The sequence below is a fragment of the Lathamus discolor genome, chromosome 9 (genome assembly GCF_037157495.1).
Source record: "Lathamus discolor isolate bLatDis1 chromosome 9, bLatDis1.hap1, whole genome shotgun sequence".
Classification (NCBI taxonomy): domain Eukaryota; kingdom Metazoa; phylum Chordata; class Aves; order Psittaciformes; family Psittacidae; genus Lathamus; species Lathamus discolor.
This window is the reverse complement of record NC_088892.1, coordinates 8949157-8964095: the sequence shown is the minus strand read 5'-3', so window position 1 is coordinate 8964095 and position 14939 is coordinate 8949157. Positions and strand designations below refer to the sequence as shown.

General features: G+C 56.1%; 3 protein-coding genes across 4 annotated transcripts; 2 read left to right on the top strand and 1 right to left on the bottom strand.

Moving 5' to 3' along the window:
- Nucleotides 1-676: 676 nt before the first annotated feature.
- LOC136019340 (magnesium transporter NIPA2-like) lies at nt 677-4749 on the bottom strand. The gene is made up of 5 exons (XM_065689458.1): nt 4368-4749; nt 3505-3561; nt 2727-2817; nt 2426-2586; nt 677-1958 (listed from the first exon to the last, which is right to left on the bottom strand). Exons 1-5 carry the CDS (start codon nt 4732-4734, stop codon nt 1330-1332), a joined length of 1305 nt encoding a protein of 434 aa, XP_065545530.1. The 5' UTR covers nt 4735-4749; the 3' UTR covers nt 677-1329.
- Nucleotides 4554-10494, top strand: TAF7L (TATA-box binding protein associated factor 7 like). Its single transcript, XM_065689460.1, has 11 exons — nt 4554-4770; nt 5428-5506; nt 5669-5802; nt 6181-6307; nt 6518-6576; nt 7566-7638; nt 8062-8172; nt 8361-8549; nt 8649-8761; nt 9521-9580; nt 10118-10494. Exons 1-11 carry the CDS (start codon nt 4705-4707, stop codon nt 10160-10162), a joined length of 1056 nt encoding a protein of 351 aa, XP_065545532.1. The 5' UTR covers nt 4554-4704; the 3' UTR covers nt 10163-10494.
- Nucleotides 10495-10575: 81 nt separating this feature from the next.
- Nucleotides 10576-13380, top strand: AIPL1 (aryl hydrocarbon receptor interacting protein like 1). 2 transcript variants are annotated; one of them, XM_065689462.1, is made up of 6 exons: nt 10576-11112; nt 11679-11858; nt 12053-12241; nt 12307-12483; nt 12605-12752; nt 13183-13380. In XM_065689462.1, exons 1-6 carry the CDS (start codon nt 11017-11019, stop codon nt 13314-13316), a joined length of 924 nt encoding a protein of 307 aa, XP_065545534.1. In that variant the 5' UTR covers nt 10576-11016; the 3' UTR covers nt 13317-13380. The 2 variants fall into 2 exon arrangements, with proteins under 2 accessions (XP_065545534.1, XP_065545533.1); XM_065689461.1 differs by lacking the exon at nt 13183-13380 and having other exon boundaries at nt 12605-13080.
- The last annotated feature ends 1559 nt before the right edge of the window (nt 13381-14939 follow it).

Here is a 14939-nt window from a genome sequence, read left to right as displayed (position 1 = left end):
TATCCCATGAATCTAAACTTGTTTCTGGGAGAGGCTGTGGCTTTTCCTCTTCTGCTGCCCTGTAAAGTAGTTCCTTTAGGCTAAATGCAGGAAATAAGGAACCAGGTACTTTATAACCTCATGCACCTTTACCTGTGGAGGTGACTGGAGGGAGACCTGTGGCTGTGTCTTCTTGACCTCTGTCCCCAGGGCACAGAGAGTAGCTTCTAACTGGAAAACCAGCAAACTCCTCACCTGCGCTCTGGAAAGGCAGCATGGCGTTTCAGCAGTGTTTACGTACTGCATGGCTCTGGGGAGCCTGGAGTGACCACTGGCAGTGGCTTGGGGCTCTATACAGGAACCTGCTGAAGCAGTTCTGCAAGTGTTCATCTGCTGTGGGTGGCTGGACGTGGTGTGTGAGTTCCTAACACAGGTGGCCTGGGAACAGATTCAGGATGTGTGCAGCAGAGCTATGCAGACAGAAACCCACACAAGTGAGGACATGGCTGTCTAGTTATCTTTAAGAAACTTACCTCAATAGCTAAGGACTCTTAGGTTGCTCCTGTTCCCAAAGTGATTCCCTCCCCTGTCCCTGTCTTGAGTTTCTCTGGAGCATCAGCATGCTTCTTACCCTGTAACCCCTCAGGCCTTTCAGCACAGCCCAGCTCTCGGTACAAATGGAACATGAGCCACTCAGTAACTGAACAGAACGGTTTTTAATAGAATACAGTCAGCAGGCGCTGCATCACCTGCACAGCAGATACTGTATGAAGAGGTTGGTCCCTCTGTAAGGGCCACAGCAGTGGCAGCACCACGGTTTTCCCGTTTTGGCTGTACTCTGTTCTTGGATGTGAATCTGTAAATAAATTCTAGCAGAGTGAGCAAAACAAGTACTTGAATGAATACTCTGGGTATGTCATCTTTTCAGGCCGGACAGCCATCCTCTCTCCCTGCCATTTCAGCACCGGGTTAGATTAGTTTGTAACTGTTAATCTTCTATTCCTTAAAAAGGGCTGTGAGGCCTCCCCACGTGTGTGGTCTCCACACTCGGTAAGGGTTAGCACTGTGTTAGTGCTGTGGGCCTCTGGGCAGCTGAAGCCTGTGTTCTGATAAGGGCAGATGGATTCTTCACATGTAAGAACAGTGAAGTGGCACCAGATCCCAGGAGCTGGGCAGTTCCCAAGGCTCCTGTCTGTAGCCGCAGGAAGCTGGCTCCCCGTCAGCCTCGTGGCAGTGGCAGCTCCCCCATCTCACACCTGAGGCTGGTGCAGCAGCAGCTGGGGCAGCAGGTTCGACCCTGCAGCAGAGCTGCTCAGTGGTGGGAGCAGAAGCTGCAGTTCAGAGGCTTCCTCACATGCCCTCACCTTCCTCCTCCTCTTCTGTGCTCTGAGAGCCTTTGTCCTCTGAGGGCAGAAGAGGCTGGTGCGGACACGACTGATGGCTGTCTGCACTCCTCCATGGGGCACGCAGGTCTGTCCTGCCCTGCTGAAGGAAGAGGGGCAGGAGGTTGGGGGTGAAGGGCATGTCCCTGAAGGTGTGCAGGAGGAAGATGCCAGACACGATGGTGAGAAAGCCGCTGATGGTGCCGATGATGTTGTCCAGCACCATGTGTTGCCACTCCTTGAAGAGGATGGCAGAGCACATCATGACTGCTGTGGTGAACAGCACGTAGTAAATGGGTGTGACCACAGACGTGTTGAAGATGTCCAAGGCTTTGTTCAGGTAGTTGATCTGGATGCAGATGCAGATCACCAGGCACACAAGGAGCACCCAGCCCAGTGGTTCTTTCAGGACTGGCTTCCCAGAAAACCATTCTTTCAGGGCAATTCCCAAGCCTTTGACGCAGGACACAGAAAGCGAGCCGATGGCGGAGCACACCAAAACATAAACCAGGACGTTGCTCTGTCCATAACGGGGTCCGGCCACAAAGATAAGCAGAAGGGTGCTCACCAGGACACAGACAGCAAATACAATGAATCCTTGGGGAAAGAAGAATTAAAGATCTCTACCAGAGAACAGCAGCACCAGTGACAGATGTAACTGAACAGCAAGTAGAGATGGAGGTCTAGGAAGGTGGCAGAAGGCTTGGGAAGCCCTGGGGGCTGTGGTGGGATAAAGAGGAAAGCACCACATCACAGGAGTACTTCCTCTAATGAGCAGCAGCATCTACCTGTTCCTCTGCTTTGCTCCTCTCCTGTGCTTTCTTCCTCCATCTCCCGTGCTGTTTCTTTCACATTTAAAGCGTGGTGACCCCAGTCTTTTCCCACCACAGAAGGCAACCCACCAGCTATCCTAGGCACAGGGGAATGTTTCCTCCACTGATGTACAGAATAAGAAACAGCTCAATTACTCTTTAGTTCAGTCCTTCCCAATCTATCCAAGTTGTATCCTACCTTCTACTGTCAGTTCCAAGCCTGAATTGATAGGACCCTTTATATTTAAGTACCTGGATCTTTCAGCTTCTCTGCCATTGACTGCAGGCTGGAAACCTCTTCTTCCTGAGGCGCATGGATCACCATCACTGTGGAGCCCAGGATACTCAGGATGCAGCCGATCTTCCCATGAACATTCAGCTGCTCATTCAGGAAGGTGGAAGACAAAACTGCACTGAAAGATAGTAAAAGAAACCCCAAACCAATGAGGCCAAGAGATGGAGTACCTGAGGGAAAAGAGGGAGGAAAGCAGGGCGACTGCTTTCACCACTAAGGGGTGGTAGGGGAGGTAAGGGTGTTTCTGAGGCTGCTTACCTAACCAGGACACTCAGAGCACCCAGTGGAGTTACCAGAGTTGCAGGGGCAAAGGCATAGGCAGCAAAATTCGCTGCTTCTCCAACTCCCACTGCAAGAGAAACGCTGTCAGGTGAGCATCAGAGGAGCAGTTCAGCACAGTACAGTTTGAGAGCAGTCAGAACAGAGCCTCCGTTTCCACTGAGCAGCCCCTGTTTCTCTGAGGTTACATTGTGCAACCGGGAAAGCACAGCACCAGCAGGAACAAGCAGAAGCCTGATAAAGGTTCTCCTGCAAAGGCTTTGTGGTTTTGCATGGTGATCTTTACTCACATTAGCAGGAACCACAGGAAAATAGTTCCATAGTGTTCTCAAAGCTAAAAGAACTTTTGACCCATGTTTCTAAGTCATGTTCTTGTCCTTCCAGGACAAGCTTTTACGGCTTCGTAAAGGGTAAGTCAAATAAAATTGATTAATAACGTTGACAAGTGTAACCCAGAGCTGCTGAAACTGCTGCAGCACTAAACCCGCAGTGCTGGATGTGCTGTTATAACTACATTGTCTGGCAGGCCATGTCAGCAGCACTTAACCCAACTCAGACCAGCTCCTCAACTCCTGTTTAAGCAAGGAAACCTGGTAATGCATGAGAGTTTAGAATATACAGAGTTATGATTAGATCAATAGCATCCTCAGATAAAAATCAAGCAATGTTCATAATAAATAAAACACGAAAGCAACTGGAAACCATGAGTAATGCATTCGTAAGTGTGTCCTTTCACAGCTTCAGAGCAGGTACTTACTGCAGAGCAGTCCTGCCCACCAAAGCCATTCCTGCAGGTACGCGTGACCTCCTTGTCCTAAGTCAGAAAGAGCAACAACAAACCTCAGATCATCGCTCTCTACAAGTACCTGAAAGGACGTTGTAGGGAGGTGGGGGCTGGTCTCTTCTCCCAGGTAACAAGCCACAGGACAAGAGGAAACGGCCTCAGGCTGCACCAGGGAGGTTTAGGCTGGACATGAGGAACAATTCCTCCACCGAGAGGGTGCTCAGGTGTGGAACAGGCTGCCCAGGGCAGTGCTGGGGTCACCGTCCCTGGAAGCATTCACACACCGTGGAGACGAGGCCCTCAGTGCCACGGGTCAGTGGTGGCCTTGGCAGCGCTGGGGTAAAGGTTGGACCCGATGATCTCAAGCGTGTTTTCCAACCTGGCTGAGCCCGTGATTCCATAAGCCACCCAACAGGCTTATCATGCCAGCACAGCCGCGGGGAAGCGAGCAAGTGGGATCAGCCTGATCTCCGAGCACAAGGCTGCCTTGTCACACGCCGGCCATGGGCAAGCACTGATTCTTTTACCCTAAAAACAAAGACTTTACCCCCGGTCTTGCTTCTGAAGGAGCAGTCCCAAGGCCCCGTTCTGTGCAGGTGCCTGTGTGGCTATGGGCGCTTCCCCGTGGAAGCAGCCTCCTCTTGGGCCAAGCAGCCCCACAAGCAGGGAGGAGGCACCCAAGGCCCAGCGCTGCCCGGCGGAGGCGCCGCGGCAGTGCCAGCGCCGGGGCCGTGAGCCGAGCCCGGCTCCGCTGTCGCCGCAAGCCCCGGGGCGCTCTGCGCTCCCCGTTCGCCCGCCGCCGCCCCTCGCCGCCCCCGGCCCGCAGGCCGCGGTACCTGCCCTGGTGCGGCCGCGGCGGCACAGCCGGAGCAGCGCCTTCTTCTTGAGGATGAAGCTGCCGCCGATGAAGGCGCTGGAGGCCAGCGCCAGGCCCAGCCCCACGTAGAAGCGGGGCCGCCCGCCCTCGGGGCCCATGGCAGCGCCGCCGCCCGCTCCTTCCGGCGCAGGCTCCGTTCCGGGGGAGGGCTGCTGCCGGCGCACCCAGCCCGGCTTCCGCCCGGCTGAGCGGGGCAGGCCCAGCCGGGGACCGATCCCGGCGGCAGCGCGGCCCCGGGGCGCGGGGCTGCCGTCACCCTGGGTTTCAGGCTCGGTGTTCCGGGCGAAGAAGGGGAGATGAGCAAGGGCAAGGACGAGGCCCCGCATGAGCTGGAGAGCCAGTTCGTGCTGCGGCTGCCGCCGGTGAGAGCCGTCGGGATGGGGCAGCCGTCGCGGTTACGTGCGGCTCATGCCCGCCTGCTGGGCGAGCAGCGGGCTGGCGACACGGGTTAGCCAGGCAGGGGGAGCCGGCTGTGGGGCCGCGGACCCGGCAAGGGACATAGGAACAGGGTGGCTGCTTCGGGCTCCGGGTAGCCCGTTCCTACTGCTTTGGACCGATCTTCCGTGGCCTCCTCTTAAGAGGAGGTGACACAGAGTGGGAGGCTGGGAAGACAACGCGGAGGATCAGGGAGGGAGCGGTGCCGGCTCTGCGGTTGCTGTGGCCGTCAGTGCGCTTGATGCTGCGGGTTGGGTGCTTGAAGCCAAGCCTGTGTCAATGCTGAGACCGCAAGAGCTCGGTGACGGGAGCTGCAACTGCCCGCAGAGCTGTGCTCCCGGCAGGAATCGCACTGAGGTCGGGGGCTTCACCCTGCTGTCACAGCTGCACCGTGTCCTGGGGTGTGAAGGGCACTGGGGATAGCAGAGCCACCGGGATAATGCACTGGGAGGAGGGTGCCGTTTTCATCGCAGCTCTTGCAGTTGTCTGTGTTGGCATGGAGGGGTGCTTGAAGCTGGGCAGAAACCTTTGGTGGTTCTCGGAAGCCCATCCAGTCCCGACATAAGGCTTTCCAACCTTCCCAGGAATATGCCTCCACTGTGCGGCGAGCGGTACAGTCTGGGAATGTCAACTTGAAGGACAGGCTCACCATTGAGCTACACGGTGAGTGAGCAGGATCAGGGCACCTTGTAGCTCCTCTGACAGTGCACAAGTGGAGCTGTGCGGCTTGTGTGTGTCTTCCCTTGATGTCTGTGCTGCCCGGGAACGTGTTGCTCAGTTTGACTGTTCAGTGACAGCGCTAACCTGTCCCATGGCTTTCCACAGCGGATGGGCGCCATGGGATAGTCCGTGTGGACCGGGTGCCGCTGGCAGCCAAGCTGGTGGATCTGCCCTGCATCATCGAGAGCTTAAAAACCATTGACAAGAAAACCTTCTATAAGACAGCAGATATATGCCAGGTATGGTTTGTCCTCGTCTGTCCCAGCAGCTTAATTCCTTGCTCCTGTCTCCAGGAAAACCCGTGTACACTTTTTCAGCTGGACACCCAGTATAACATATCCAGTTTCGGTACTCTCACAATATTAGCAGTTTAAAATTCACTTAGAAATCGACTTGCAAAGCATGAAACATGATTGTCCTTGTAACAGCTTCACTGCTGCTCTGCTTGGATATGAAGCGAGCTGGGTGTGGAATACTGTGTTTCTCTTACCCTGTGCCTGGGAATCCCTTTGGCTCACCCATGCAGTGGGCAGTCACTTCATTTTCCACGGAAGCTTTCACATCCTTTTGTCCTTGTGTAACAATAAGCACCCTCTGTGTTTATGGGGGGATTCCAGATGCTTGTTTGCACCGTGGATGGTGATCTGTACCCCCCTTTGGAAGAGCAAACTGTGAGCACTGACCCCAAGGCAAACAAGAAGAAGGACAAGGACAGAGAGAAGAAATTCATCTGGAACCATGGCAGTGAGTAGAGGCTGTGCCAAACAAACAGCTCCATCCCACCACCCCAGTGTCCCCACAGCTGTTGAGGGCACTCACCACTGCCACGTCTCGCCTGTGGTGCTGCTCTTTTCAGTGCTGTCTCTGTTCCCGAAGGGATCTTCTCCCTGTTGGCACACTGCTCTCCCATTAGGCCATCTGCCTGACACATGCAATCTGTTTCCTCTGTCACAGTTACTCTTCCCCTGAAAAATGTACGGAAGAGGCGATTCCGGAAGACAGCCAAGAAGAAGGTGAGCTGCTCCTCACACAGATACAGTAACCAGGCAGAGGCATTAGGGCTGTGTCTCTCTATGAGCCCAGAAAACATTGCTTCACGTATTTCCTTGCCCGAGATGAGGGTGAAGGATTGGTAGTAGATTTAAACACTCCTTTGGGTGCTTCTTCCATGTTTTCCAAGGTGCTCCTAAGGGGAAAATCCTCTGTGCAGAGAACTGCTGGACCCCATTCCTGTGTCTGCCTTGCCACAGTGCATCTCTTCCTGCTCACAGGGAAGGAAGGAAGACTTGCATGGAAATGAAGCCCCAGCTCATTCCTGCTTTCCTAGCTGAAATCTTCTCTCTATGCATGAGCTGTTCCCTTCCCCAACAAGCAATGCTACAAATAGAATAACTGTCATTTCAGCTGGGGGAGTGACAACAGATGGAGCTCAGAGACTGTCTCTGTGCATATGCACAAGCCAGGCAGGGTGCTGGGGAGAGGCAGTGCTGTGAGGTTGAGAAGACTTGTTCTTCTCTGCTTTGCAGTTCCTGAGAACTATTTCTTGCTATTTCGCATGACATTTGGGAAACAAATTGCTCGAGACATTCTTATAGCGCACAGGAGGGATTTGATGTCACTGCATTAAGATTCCTGGCTGATTTAAATGTGAAAAATGAAACCTGCTTTTGACTGAGGTGGGAAGGAGCTGAGCTGACCATCCGTCAAGATACAGCACCTCAAAGACTTTCTGCGTACACACCTAAAGTCTTATTTCATAGCTAAGTACAAAAGTGAGAGCACACAGCCCACCAAGGAGCTCTGTACAAAAAAGATGGGCTGCCTTCAGGAGGTGCATAAATTACTTCTAGGGTGAGGATGAGCAAAGGCTGAGCAGAAAGCATAAGAGAAGAGAGGCTTGAAACGGCTCTGTCCAGACGTGGAGGGTTGGAGTTGGCCAACATCAGCAGTGTGCACGAGGCATTTAACAATTTCTCTGTTCTCTTTCCCCTCTCTGGCCTAGTATATAGAGTCTCCTGATGTGGAAAAAGAGGTGAAGCGTCTCCTGAGCACAGATGCTGAAGCTGTCAGTGTCCGTATCCTTTAGGAGAGAAAAAAGCCCAAGCGGGGGACAGGGCACTATGTGTGACCTGGGGGTTCTGGAAAGGAGACAAATTCAGCTTAGTATGGGTGTGAGGGGCTGCGAGATGGGTGTGGGGATCTGCAAGATAGAGGTACAAGAGGCACTGAAGTTTTGGAGCTTCATCTTTGCCTTGTTCAGAGCTCGTTGTTTCTTCATGGTGACCTTGCTTGGACTGTAGTATTGTACTGAGCAGGAACTTAAGTAATGGCAGAGGAGAAGTCATCAAACAAAGGGGCTGGGGTGGTTTGTCCTGGACAGCCATAGCTGCAAGACTTGCTGGAGGGGCAATGATCCGCTGCAGTTTTTAGCCTTCTTCCATCACACTGCATCTTTCATGTTCCTCTTTTTCCCTTGACTCGTCTGTTCCTGCTGTCAGGCTGGGAAGTCATTGCTGAAGACGAAACGAAAGAAGTAGACAACCATGGTTCGCTCACCAGCCTGGACATCTCCTCCCCAGGGATGTCAGGCCATAAGCAAGGCTCCTCAGGTGCAGTGGGCAAGGCTGTTGTTTTCTTTCTAGCCACTAAATAAATCAGTTGGCCCAGTTCTCTCTGGGATAAGCCCTAAACAGAGCAAAAGAAAGAGGGTGTTGAGAGAGGCACCCAGTACTGACATGGTCCCTGGCAGCCAGAGGGTGTGAGGAGGTCGTCAGCCGTACTTTTTCCTTCCCCTTAGAACATGATGAACTGCGGGAGATATTTAATGACATCAGCAGCAGCAGTGAAGATGAAGATGAGAGGGATCATCATGACGATGAAGACCTGAACATCATGGACACTGAGGATGACTTGGAGAGGCAGCTGCAGGACAAGCTGAACGAGTCTGATGGGCAGCAACAGGAGAATGAGGGCTCCAACCAGATAGGTGAGTGGGTAGCAGAGCACAGTAGGATCACCAGGGTGCCAGGCAGCCTGCACTGCCCAGCTCTGCTGCTGCTGTGGGTCTGAACTCACTCTCTTGCAGTCATGGGGATCCAGAAGCAGATTGACAACCTGAAAAGTAAACTCCAGGAGACCCAGGACAGGAGGAAGCGCCAGGAAGATCTCATCATGAAAGTGGAGAACCTAGCCCTCAAGGTGAGAGCTCTTCTGGGGACTCTTCAAGTCTTCTGCTTAGCAGTGGATTGTCATTAGATTCTGCTGCTGGACTGGAAAAGGCATGGGTCTGGGCTTGCTGGGTTAAAAGCAGTGGAATCCCGCACTGGAAGGGACCTCAAGGATCATCTGATCCAATCTTTCTTGGCAAAAGCAGCCTATGCAAGATGTCCAGCTGAATCTTAAAGGTATCCGATTTTGGGGAATCCACCACTTCCCTAGGGAGATTGTTCCAATGGCTGATTGTTCTCATTGGGAAAAATTTTCCCCTTATGCCCAACCAGAATGTCCCTGGAAGTAACTTGTACCCATTAACCTTTGTCTTTTCCTTGCGACTCCTTGTAAAAAAGGAAGTTTCCATCTTCTTTGTAGCCACCCTTTAGATTTAAACATGATGATAAGGTCTCCCCTGAGCCACCTTTTCTCTAGGCTGAAAAAACCTTTAAGCCCTTCTTGTAGATGGAGGTGACATTTGCCTTCTTCCAGTCTCCTGGATGTCCTCTGATCTCCACGACTTCTCAAAGACTAAGGAGAGCGGCCTTGCAATGTCAGCCAGCTCTCTTAACACCCGCGGAAGATATTGTCAGGGCCCATCAGTTTTTAGGGCCCGGGGCTGCACACAACTGCAGGGCTGCCTGTCCGTGCAGCCTGGGGCTTGCTGCACCGTTTGACACGTTGTACTGGTACCCATTCAGTTGAGAACACACCGGTGACTGTGGTGTCTCACGTTTGTCTCCGCAGACGCGGCTCCAGGCCGTGCTGGATGAGTTCAAGCAGCAGGAGGAGCGAGAGAAGCAGCAGGTGAGGAAACTCCCACAGCAGAGGGGGAAGAACAGGGACATGATGTGGTTCTAGGCTTGACCTGTGATGAAGTTTCCTGAATCTTGTACCGCACTAGGTCAGCTGTGCCTGTACCTAATCTGTAGTTGCAAGAGCTTCCTAAGGCACAAGGAGGTCTAGGAAATGGGGTTGATTACAGCCTTCCTTCTGGAGGAGCAGTGACCCAAAACCTTGGACAAACAGTCCAAGGCTGCCAGGATTGCTGCCTGGGGTAAAACCTGACACAGAAACCCATGCACAAGAAGGGCAGTAGCTGTAGGGTCTGGGCACATTTCCTGCCTGAGCTGCTCTGCTGAGTTTCAACAAGGTACCAAGGCAGGAGGTTCCCACTCCCACGTTCCTGTTCTGCCCCAGAGGTGCCCAGGGATGGCTCCCTGCAATGTACAGGCAAAGCAGCACCAGCGTAGGTGGAAGATGCCCAGAAACAGAAGTGCTTGGGCTGGAGCTGCCAGGAGTCCCTGCCGTGCCATATTGCAATGCCTCACTCTCTCTTCCCAGATGACATCCCTGCAGGAGCAGCTGGAGTCCCTCATGGAGAAGTGAGGAGCGGGATGGGGTCTGTGAGCAGAGCTGGAAGTGGTGTTATCTGCCGTGCTGAAGTCTGTGCTCTGGTCACACACCTCTGCTGCGGGGCATGTCCAGTGCTGGTCTCCCATGTATTTTTCTGGGCTGGGTTTGTGGAGCTAAAGAGTTGAGCTATGCCTGCGAGAGCAGCCAGAATACAGGATTTACTGTAAATACTCAGCACCATTCTCCCAGAGGGGTTTAGTTCCCCCTGGGGCAGCTTTCTGCATCGTGATGGGCTGTGGCCAGGTAGGAGCTTGTTCTTGTGTTCAAGCAATAGCAAATCAGACTCAATAAAGGACTGTTTCCAACCCTTGTCTGCTCCTCTGTGGTCTCCAGGGCACAGACTCCAGAGCACAGAGCCTGTGACTGCCTCTGACCACGCACAGCAGTTCTGGGCTCCTTCGCTGAAATGCTTCTGTGGCCGGGGAAAGGAAGCCTGGGGAAGGGAGCGCTGTGAGCCGTCAGGCTGCGGAAGGACCGAAGCCCTCCTGATAAGGGAGTTTCTTTAATTCCTCACAGACTGGGCAGGCAAATCCCGGATTAACCTGGCAGGGTGGGAAGAGGATTAGAAAGGCAGTTCCAGAATGCAACAGAGGGCACCAAGGGTGTGCCACGGTAGGACACCCCTCTGTCCACCTAAAGAGCAAGGGAAGGGGAGAAGGCTTCCAAGCTCTGCCCCGGCACAGAGCTGGGAAGGCCAGCAGCAGCCCTGGGAGATGACACGTGTGTGCAGATAGGAAAGGGAGAGACCCTGAAGCAGACAAGCTCAGGAAGGGCCCGAGCGTGGCCGTGTGCCTGTGACCTGCTCCTGAGGGCCAGCAGGAGCAGCCATGGAGGAAACCTACCTGCTGAATGTGGAAGGGGTCAGGAAGAAGATTCTGCATGGAGGCCAAGGGGAGCTGCCGAAGCTGCAGGATGGGAGCAAGGTAAGTTGCCTTGGTTGTTACACCAAAGCCCTAGCAGAGGGGAGTGGGCCCAACGCCACCATCCCTGCCCATTACACTTAGATCCCTTGCTCAAAAGCCATGTTCTGGGTCTGTGGTATGGGGAGATCCCATGTTCAGGACATGTCTCTCAAGGGGAAGGTGCAGGAAGGGCTGTTTCGGGCACAGGCAGCTACAGGGGTGCCAGTGGGGAGCTGTTGAGGGTCTCTGATATTCCCCAGCCCATGGGTGTGGGCAGAATAGTGTGGGTTCTGCCAGCTCCTGGTGTATCCTGTGGGAGCATCGTGGATTATAAAGTGGGATCCAAAGAGAACAGCAAGATACATCACTGATGGGTGTTAAGACGCTCCACCATCTGCTTACTGTCTTAAGAGGCACGAGAGAGAAGGAGGCACAATCTCCTGCTGTGAATGGAGAGCTGCCAGCCAACCCAGCATGTTGCTGGGAGCAGGCTTGGCCCCAGATCCTGGCCCCATGGCAGAGGGATGTGGGGCTTGTCAGGGGCTGGAAGTCTCTCACTGCTCAACACTGAGCTTTCTCCGGGGCAGATCACCTTCCACTTCCAGACACTGAAGGATGACTTTGAGCGGACGGTCATCGATGACAGCCGGGAAGCTGGCATCCCCATGGAGATCATCGTGGGCAAGATGTTCAAGCTGGAGATCTGGGAGACGCTGCTCAGCTCCATGAGAACCGGGGAAGTGGCTGAGTTCTGGTGCGATGCCATTGTGAGTGAGGGGCCCATAGGCACCTACCCCCCTCCTTCCTGCAGGGCCAGGGCACAGGACCATGTACCCAGAGATGCCCCAGCCTTGCCTGCTGCAAGCACAGAGCGCTCAGGTGTCACCATCGCACCAGTGGGCAGGGGAAGGGGTGCAGGCAAGTCCTATGCGGCTGAGCAGGGTGCTCCCCCTCCTCGCAGCACACAGGCATGTATGCCCTGGTCTCCAGGGGCATGCGGAGGATCGCAGAGGGCCGGGACCCCCTGGAAGGGCAGAAGCACCGCTGTGGCATGGGCAACATGTTTGACTACCATAGCACAGGCTACGACGACCTGGATGAGCTGCAGCGGACGCCGCAGCCCCTCATCTTCATCATGGAGCTGTTCCGGGTAAGGGGGATGTGGGGATGGGGGGGATGGCCAGGGCAGCAGCTCAGCTCCCGCTGCCCGTGCAGGTGGAGGAGCCCTCGGCGTACAAACGTGACACATGGGCCATGAGCAAGGAGGAGAAGCTGGCGGCAGTGCCCGTGCTGCACAGCGAGGGCAACCGCCTCGTGCTCCGCAAGGAGTTCGCGCAGGCAGCAGCCAAGTACCAGGAGGCTGTCATCTGCCTGAGGAACCTGCAGGCCAAGGTGAGCAGGACCCAGGCACCTGCTGTCCTCCCCGCTTGCTTTCCTCAGCAAAGCGCTCCCCTGCGTGCCGGGGAGGGGATGGCCGCAGCCACAAAACACCGACCGTGGCTCCCCGGGGCAGGAGAAGCCATGGGAGGAAGGCTGGCTGAAGCTGGAGCGGTTGGTCACACCGCTGGTGCTCAACTACTGCCAGTGCCAGCTGGAGCTGGGCGAGTACTACGAGGTGCTGGAGCACACAACAGAGCTCCTCCAGAAACACAAAGGTACCTGTGCCCTGCATCCCCCCTGCTGCGCACACAGCCCCAGGGACTCTGGCCGCTGGATCTCCCAATCGTGACAACGCTCATCCCGTATCCCTCTGCTTGGGATGGTGCCTGTGTCGTCTGGGTGCCCATGGCCACTGCAGAACCCACGTCCCAGGTTTCCCTGCCCGTGATGGCACCTGCACCCGGCACCCTCTGCCTCTAGCCCATGACATCCCACATCAGCCATATCCCCCCGCCCACCACGATTCCTCTTTCCCAAGATGATCCCTGCACCCTCTACCCCCCGGTGCCTGCAGTGGCACAAGTAACCCTGCCCCTACCTCCCACAGCACCCAGCCCTGCTCCGCGTGCTCCGTGTCCCCTGCGTTCCTATGGTCTCCAGCTCCTGTGGCTGGTGGTCCTGAGCTGCAGGACCCCCCCCCCGGGGGGGCTCTTCTCTCCTGGCAGACAACGCCAAGGCCTATTTCAAGCGGGCGAAGGCTCATGCTGCTGTGTGGAATGAACGGGAGGCGCGGGAGGACTTCCTGCGGGTGGCTCACCTCGACCCCTCCATGGCCGCCGCCGTGAAGAAGGAGCTGAAGCAGCTCGGGGAGAGGATGAGGAAGAAGCACGTGGAGGAGCGGAAGCGCTACCAAGGGCTCTTCCAGCCACCCCGGGGGCCGCAGGCCAGCAAGGGGCAGGAGAGCAGGGAGGTGCTGCAGGAAGGGGCACCCCAGGGTGAGGTTGGGGTCCCAGAGACCCCTGGGCAGTGGGAGGGGGGTGCAGGGATGGGAGAAGCAGAACAACCCCGGGTTGACCAAGCAGAGCAAGGGACCCCCAGGGCAGCACCAGGAGACGTGACCCAGGGGCAGGCTGCAGAGGTGGAGGGGAGGGGTGGGACAGGGGTGGGGGAAAAAGAAAACCTGGGCGCGTCTAGGGCAGAGCCAGGAAGCTGGGGGACAGAGAGCGGGGCAGAGGAGGGAGGTGAGAAAGAAGAGGAGGGGGGAGAGGAAGAAGAGGAGGGAGAGAAGATGGAGAAAGAAGAAAAAGAGGACAGAGGGGAAGGGAAGGAAAAGAAGGCAGAGGAGGACAAAGAGGAAGAGAGCCCACAAGCAGAGAAAGAGGAGGAGAGGAAAGAGGGAGGGAAGAAGATGGAGGAGGAAGAAAAAGAGGACAGAGAAGAAGAGAAGGAAGAGGAGAACAGTAAGGAAGAGACTCCACAAGCAGAGAAAAAGGAGGAGGGGAAAGAGGAAGAAGAGGAGGGGGAAAAAGGGGAGAAGATGGAGGGGGAAGTAAAAGAGGACAGAGAGGAAGAAAACGACAAGAAGGTAGAGGAGGACACAGAGGAAGAGAGCCCGCAAGCAGAGCTGCACAAGCTGCCTGCAGGGCGCTGTGGGGCAGCGGGAGGGACAGAGGCAGCAGGGTTCGGGCAGGGGCTGGAGCCGGGAGCCGGCGGGGCACGGGACGCTGGCACGGGGACCATGGCCAGGGCTGAGCCAGGCAGAGCCCCAGAGCCCCCCAGTGAGGGACCCCCAGAGCTGGAGGAAGCACCCGGGGAGGTGCTGGCGGAGCGGAGCAGCGGGGAGCAGCCCGCAGGCACTGCCAGCGGGGAAGGTGGCGTCCGCCCGGGGGCAGGGCTCCAGGCTGGGCACACAGGGGCAGGGGATGGGCTGGACGGAGGCGCAGGGGTACCCCGCTGCCCCACAGCAGCCAGGGAAGGGGTTGATGAACCCCCAGGGCCCTGCAGCGAGAGCAGAGAGCTCGGGGCCAGCCCTGAGCAGGGGCACAGCGCAGGCGGTGGGGCTGCTGTACCCTGAGAGGGAAGCCCCAGGGCTGGGGCACGGCCGGGCAGTGACACGGGACCAGAGCTGTCCTCCCCGTGCCCCTGCGGCAGCGCCCGCCTGCTGCCGCCCTGCCCCGACTCGCCGGCTCCAGCGCCGGACAGCCGGCTCCGCTGAGCGCTGCTGGCTCGGAAATAAAAGCTCTTCCCTGGCACCACGGGCTGGATCTGTTCCCGGCTGGGACCCGCTTCCCGGAGCACCTCCTGCCTTGCCCTGGAGCCTGTGGCACAGGGATGGGGCAGTTTGTGCCACCCTTCACACAGCTGCGGTTCACCCCCATTTAAGCTCCGGAAAGGCTCCTGGGTGAGAGCTGTCCCATGCAGTAGCATGGGGTCAGGCCTTGGCACAGCACCACCAGCCCTTCCAGGCA

Bases quoted from the DNA above. Each gene is read 5' to 3' on its own strand.
- TAF7L (XM_065689460.1), top strand. From the start codon at position 4,705: ATGAGCAAGGGCAAGGACGAGGCCCCGCATGAGCTGGAGAGCCAGTTC. The intron at 6,577-7,565 runs GTGAGCTGCTCC...TCTCTGGCCTAG, and splicing joins GGAAGACAGCCAAGAAGAAG to TATATAGAGTCTCCTGATGT. The intron at 9,581-10,117 runs GTGAGGAAACTC...CTCTCTTCCCAG, and splicing joins AGGAGCGAGAGAAGCAGCAG to ATGACATCCCTGCAGGAGCA.
- LOC136019340 (XM_065689458.1), bottom strand. From the start codon at position 4,734: ATGCGGGGCCTCGTCCTTGCCCTTGCTCATCTCCCCTTCTTCGCCCGG. The intron at 3,562-4,367 runs GTACCGCGGCCT...TTTCTGACTTAG, and splicing joins CCGCGGCCGCACCAGGGCAG to GACAAGGAGGTCACGCGTAC. The intron at 1,959-2,425 runs GTACTTAAATAT...TCTTTCCCCAAG, and splicing joins AGAGAAGCTGAAAGATCCAG to GATTCATTGTATTTGCTGTC.
- AIPL1 (XM_065689462.1), top strand. From the start codon at position 11,017: ATGGAGGAAACCTACCTGCTGAATGTGGAAGGGGTCAGGAAGAAGATT. The intron at 12,242-12,306 runs GTAAGGGGGATG...CTGCCCGTGCAG, and splicing joins TCATCATGGAGCTGTTCCGG to GTGGAGGAGCCCTCGGCGTA. The intron at 12,753-13,182 runs GTGCCCTGCATC...CCGGGGGGGCTC, and splicing joins CCAGAAACACAAAGGTACCT to TTCTCTCCTGGCAGACAACG.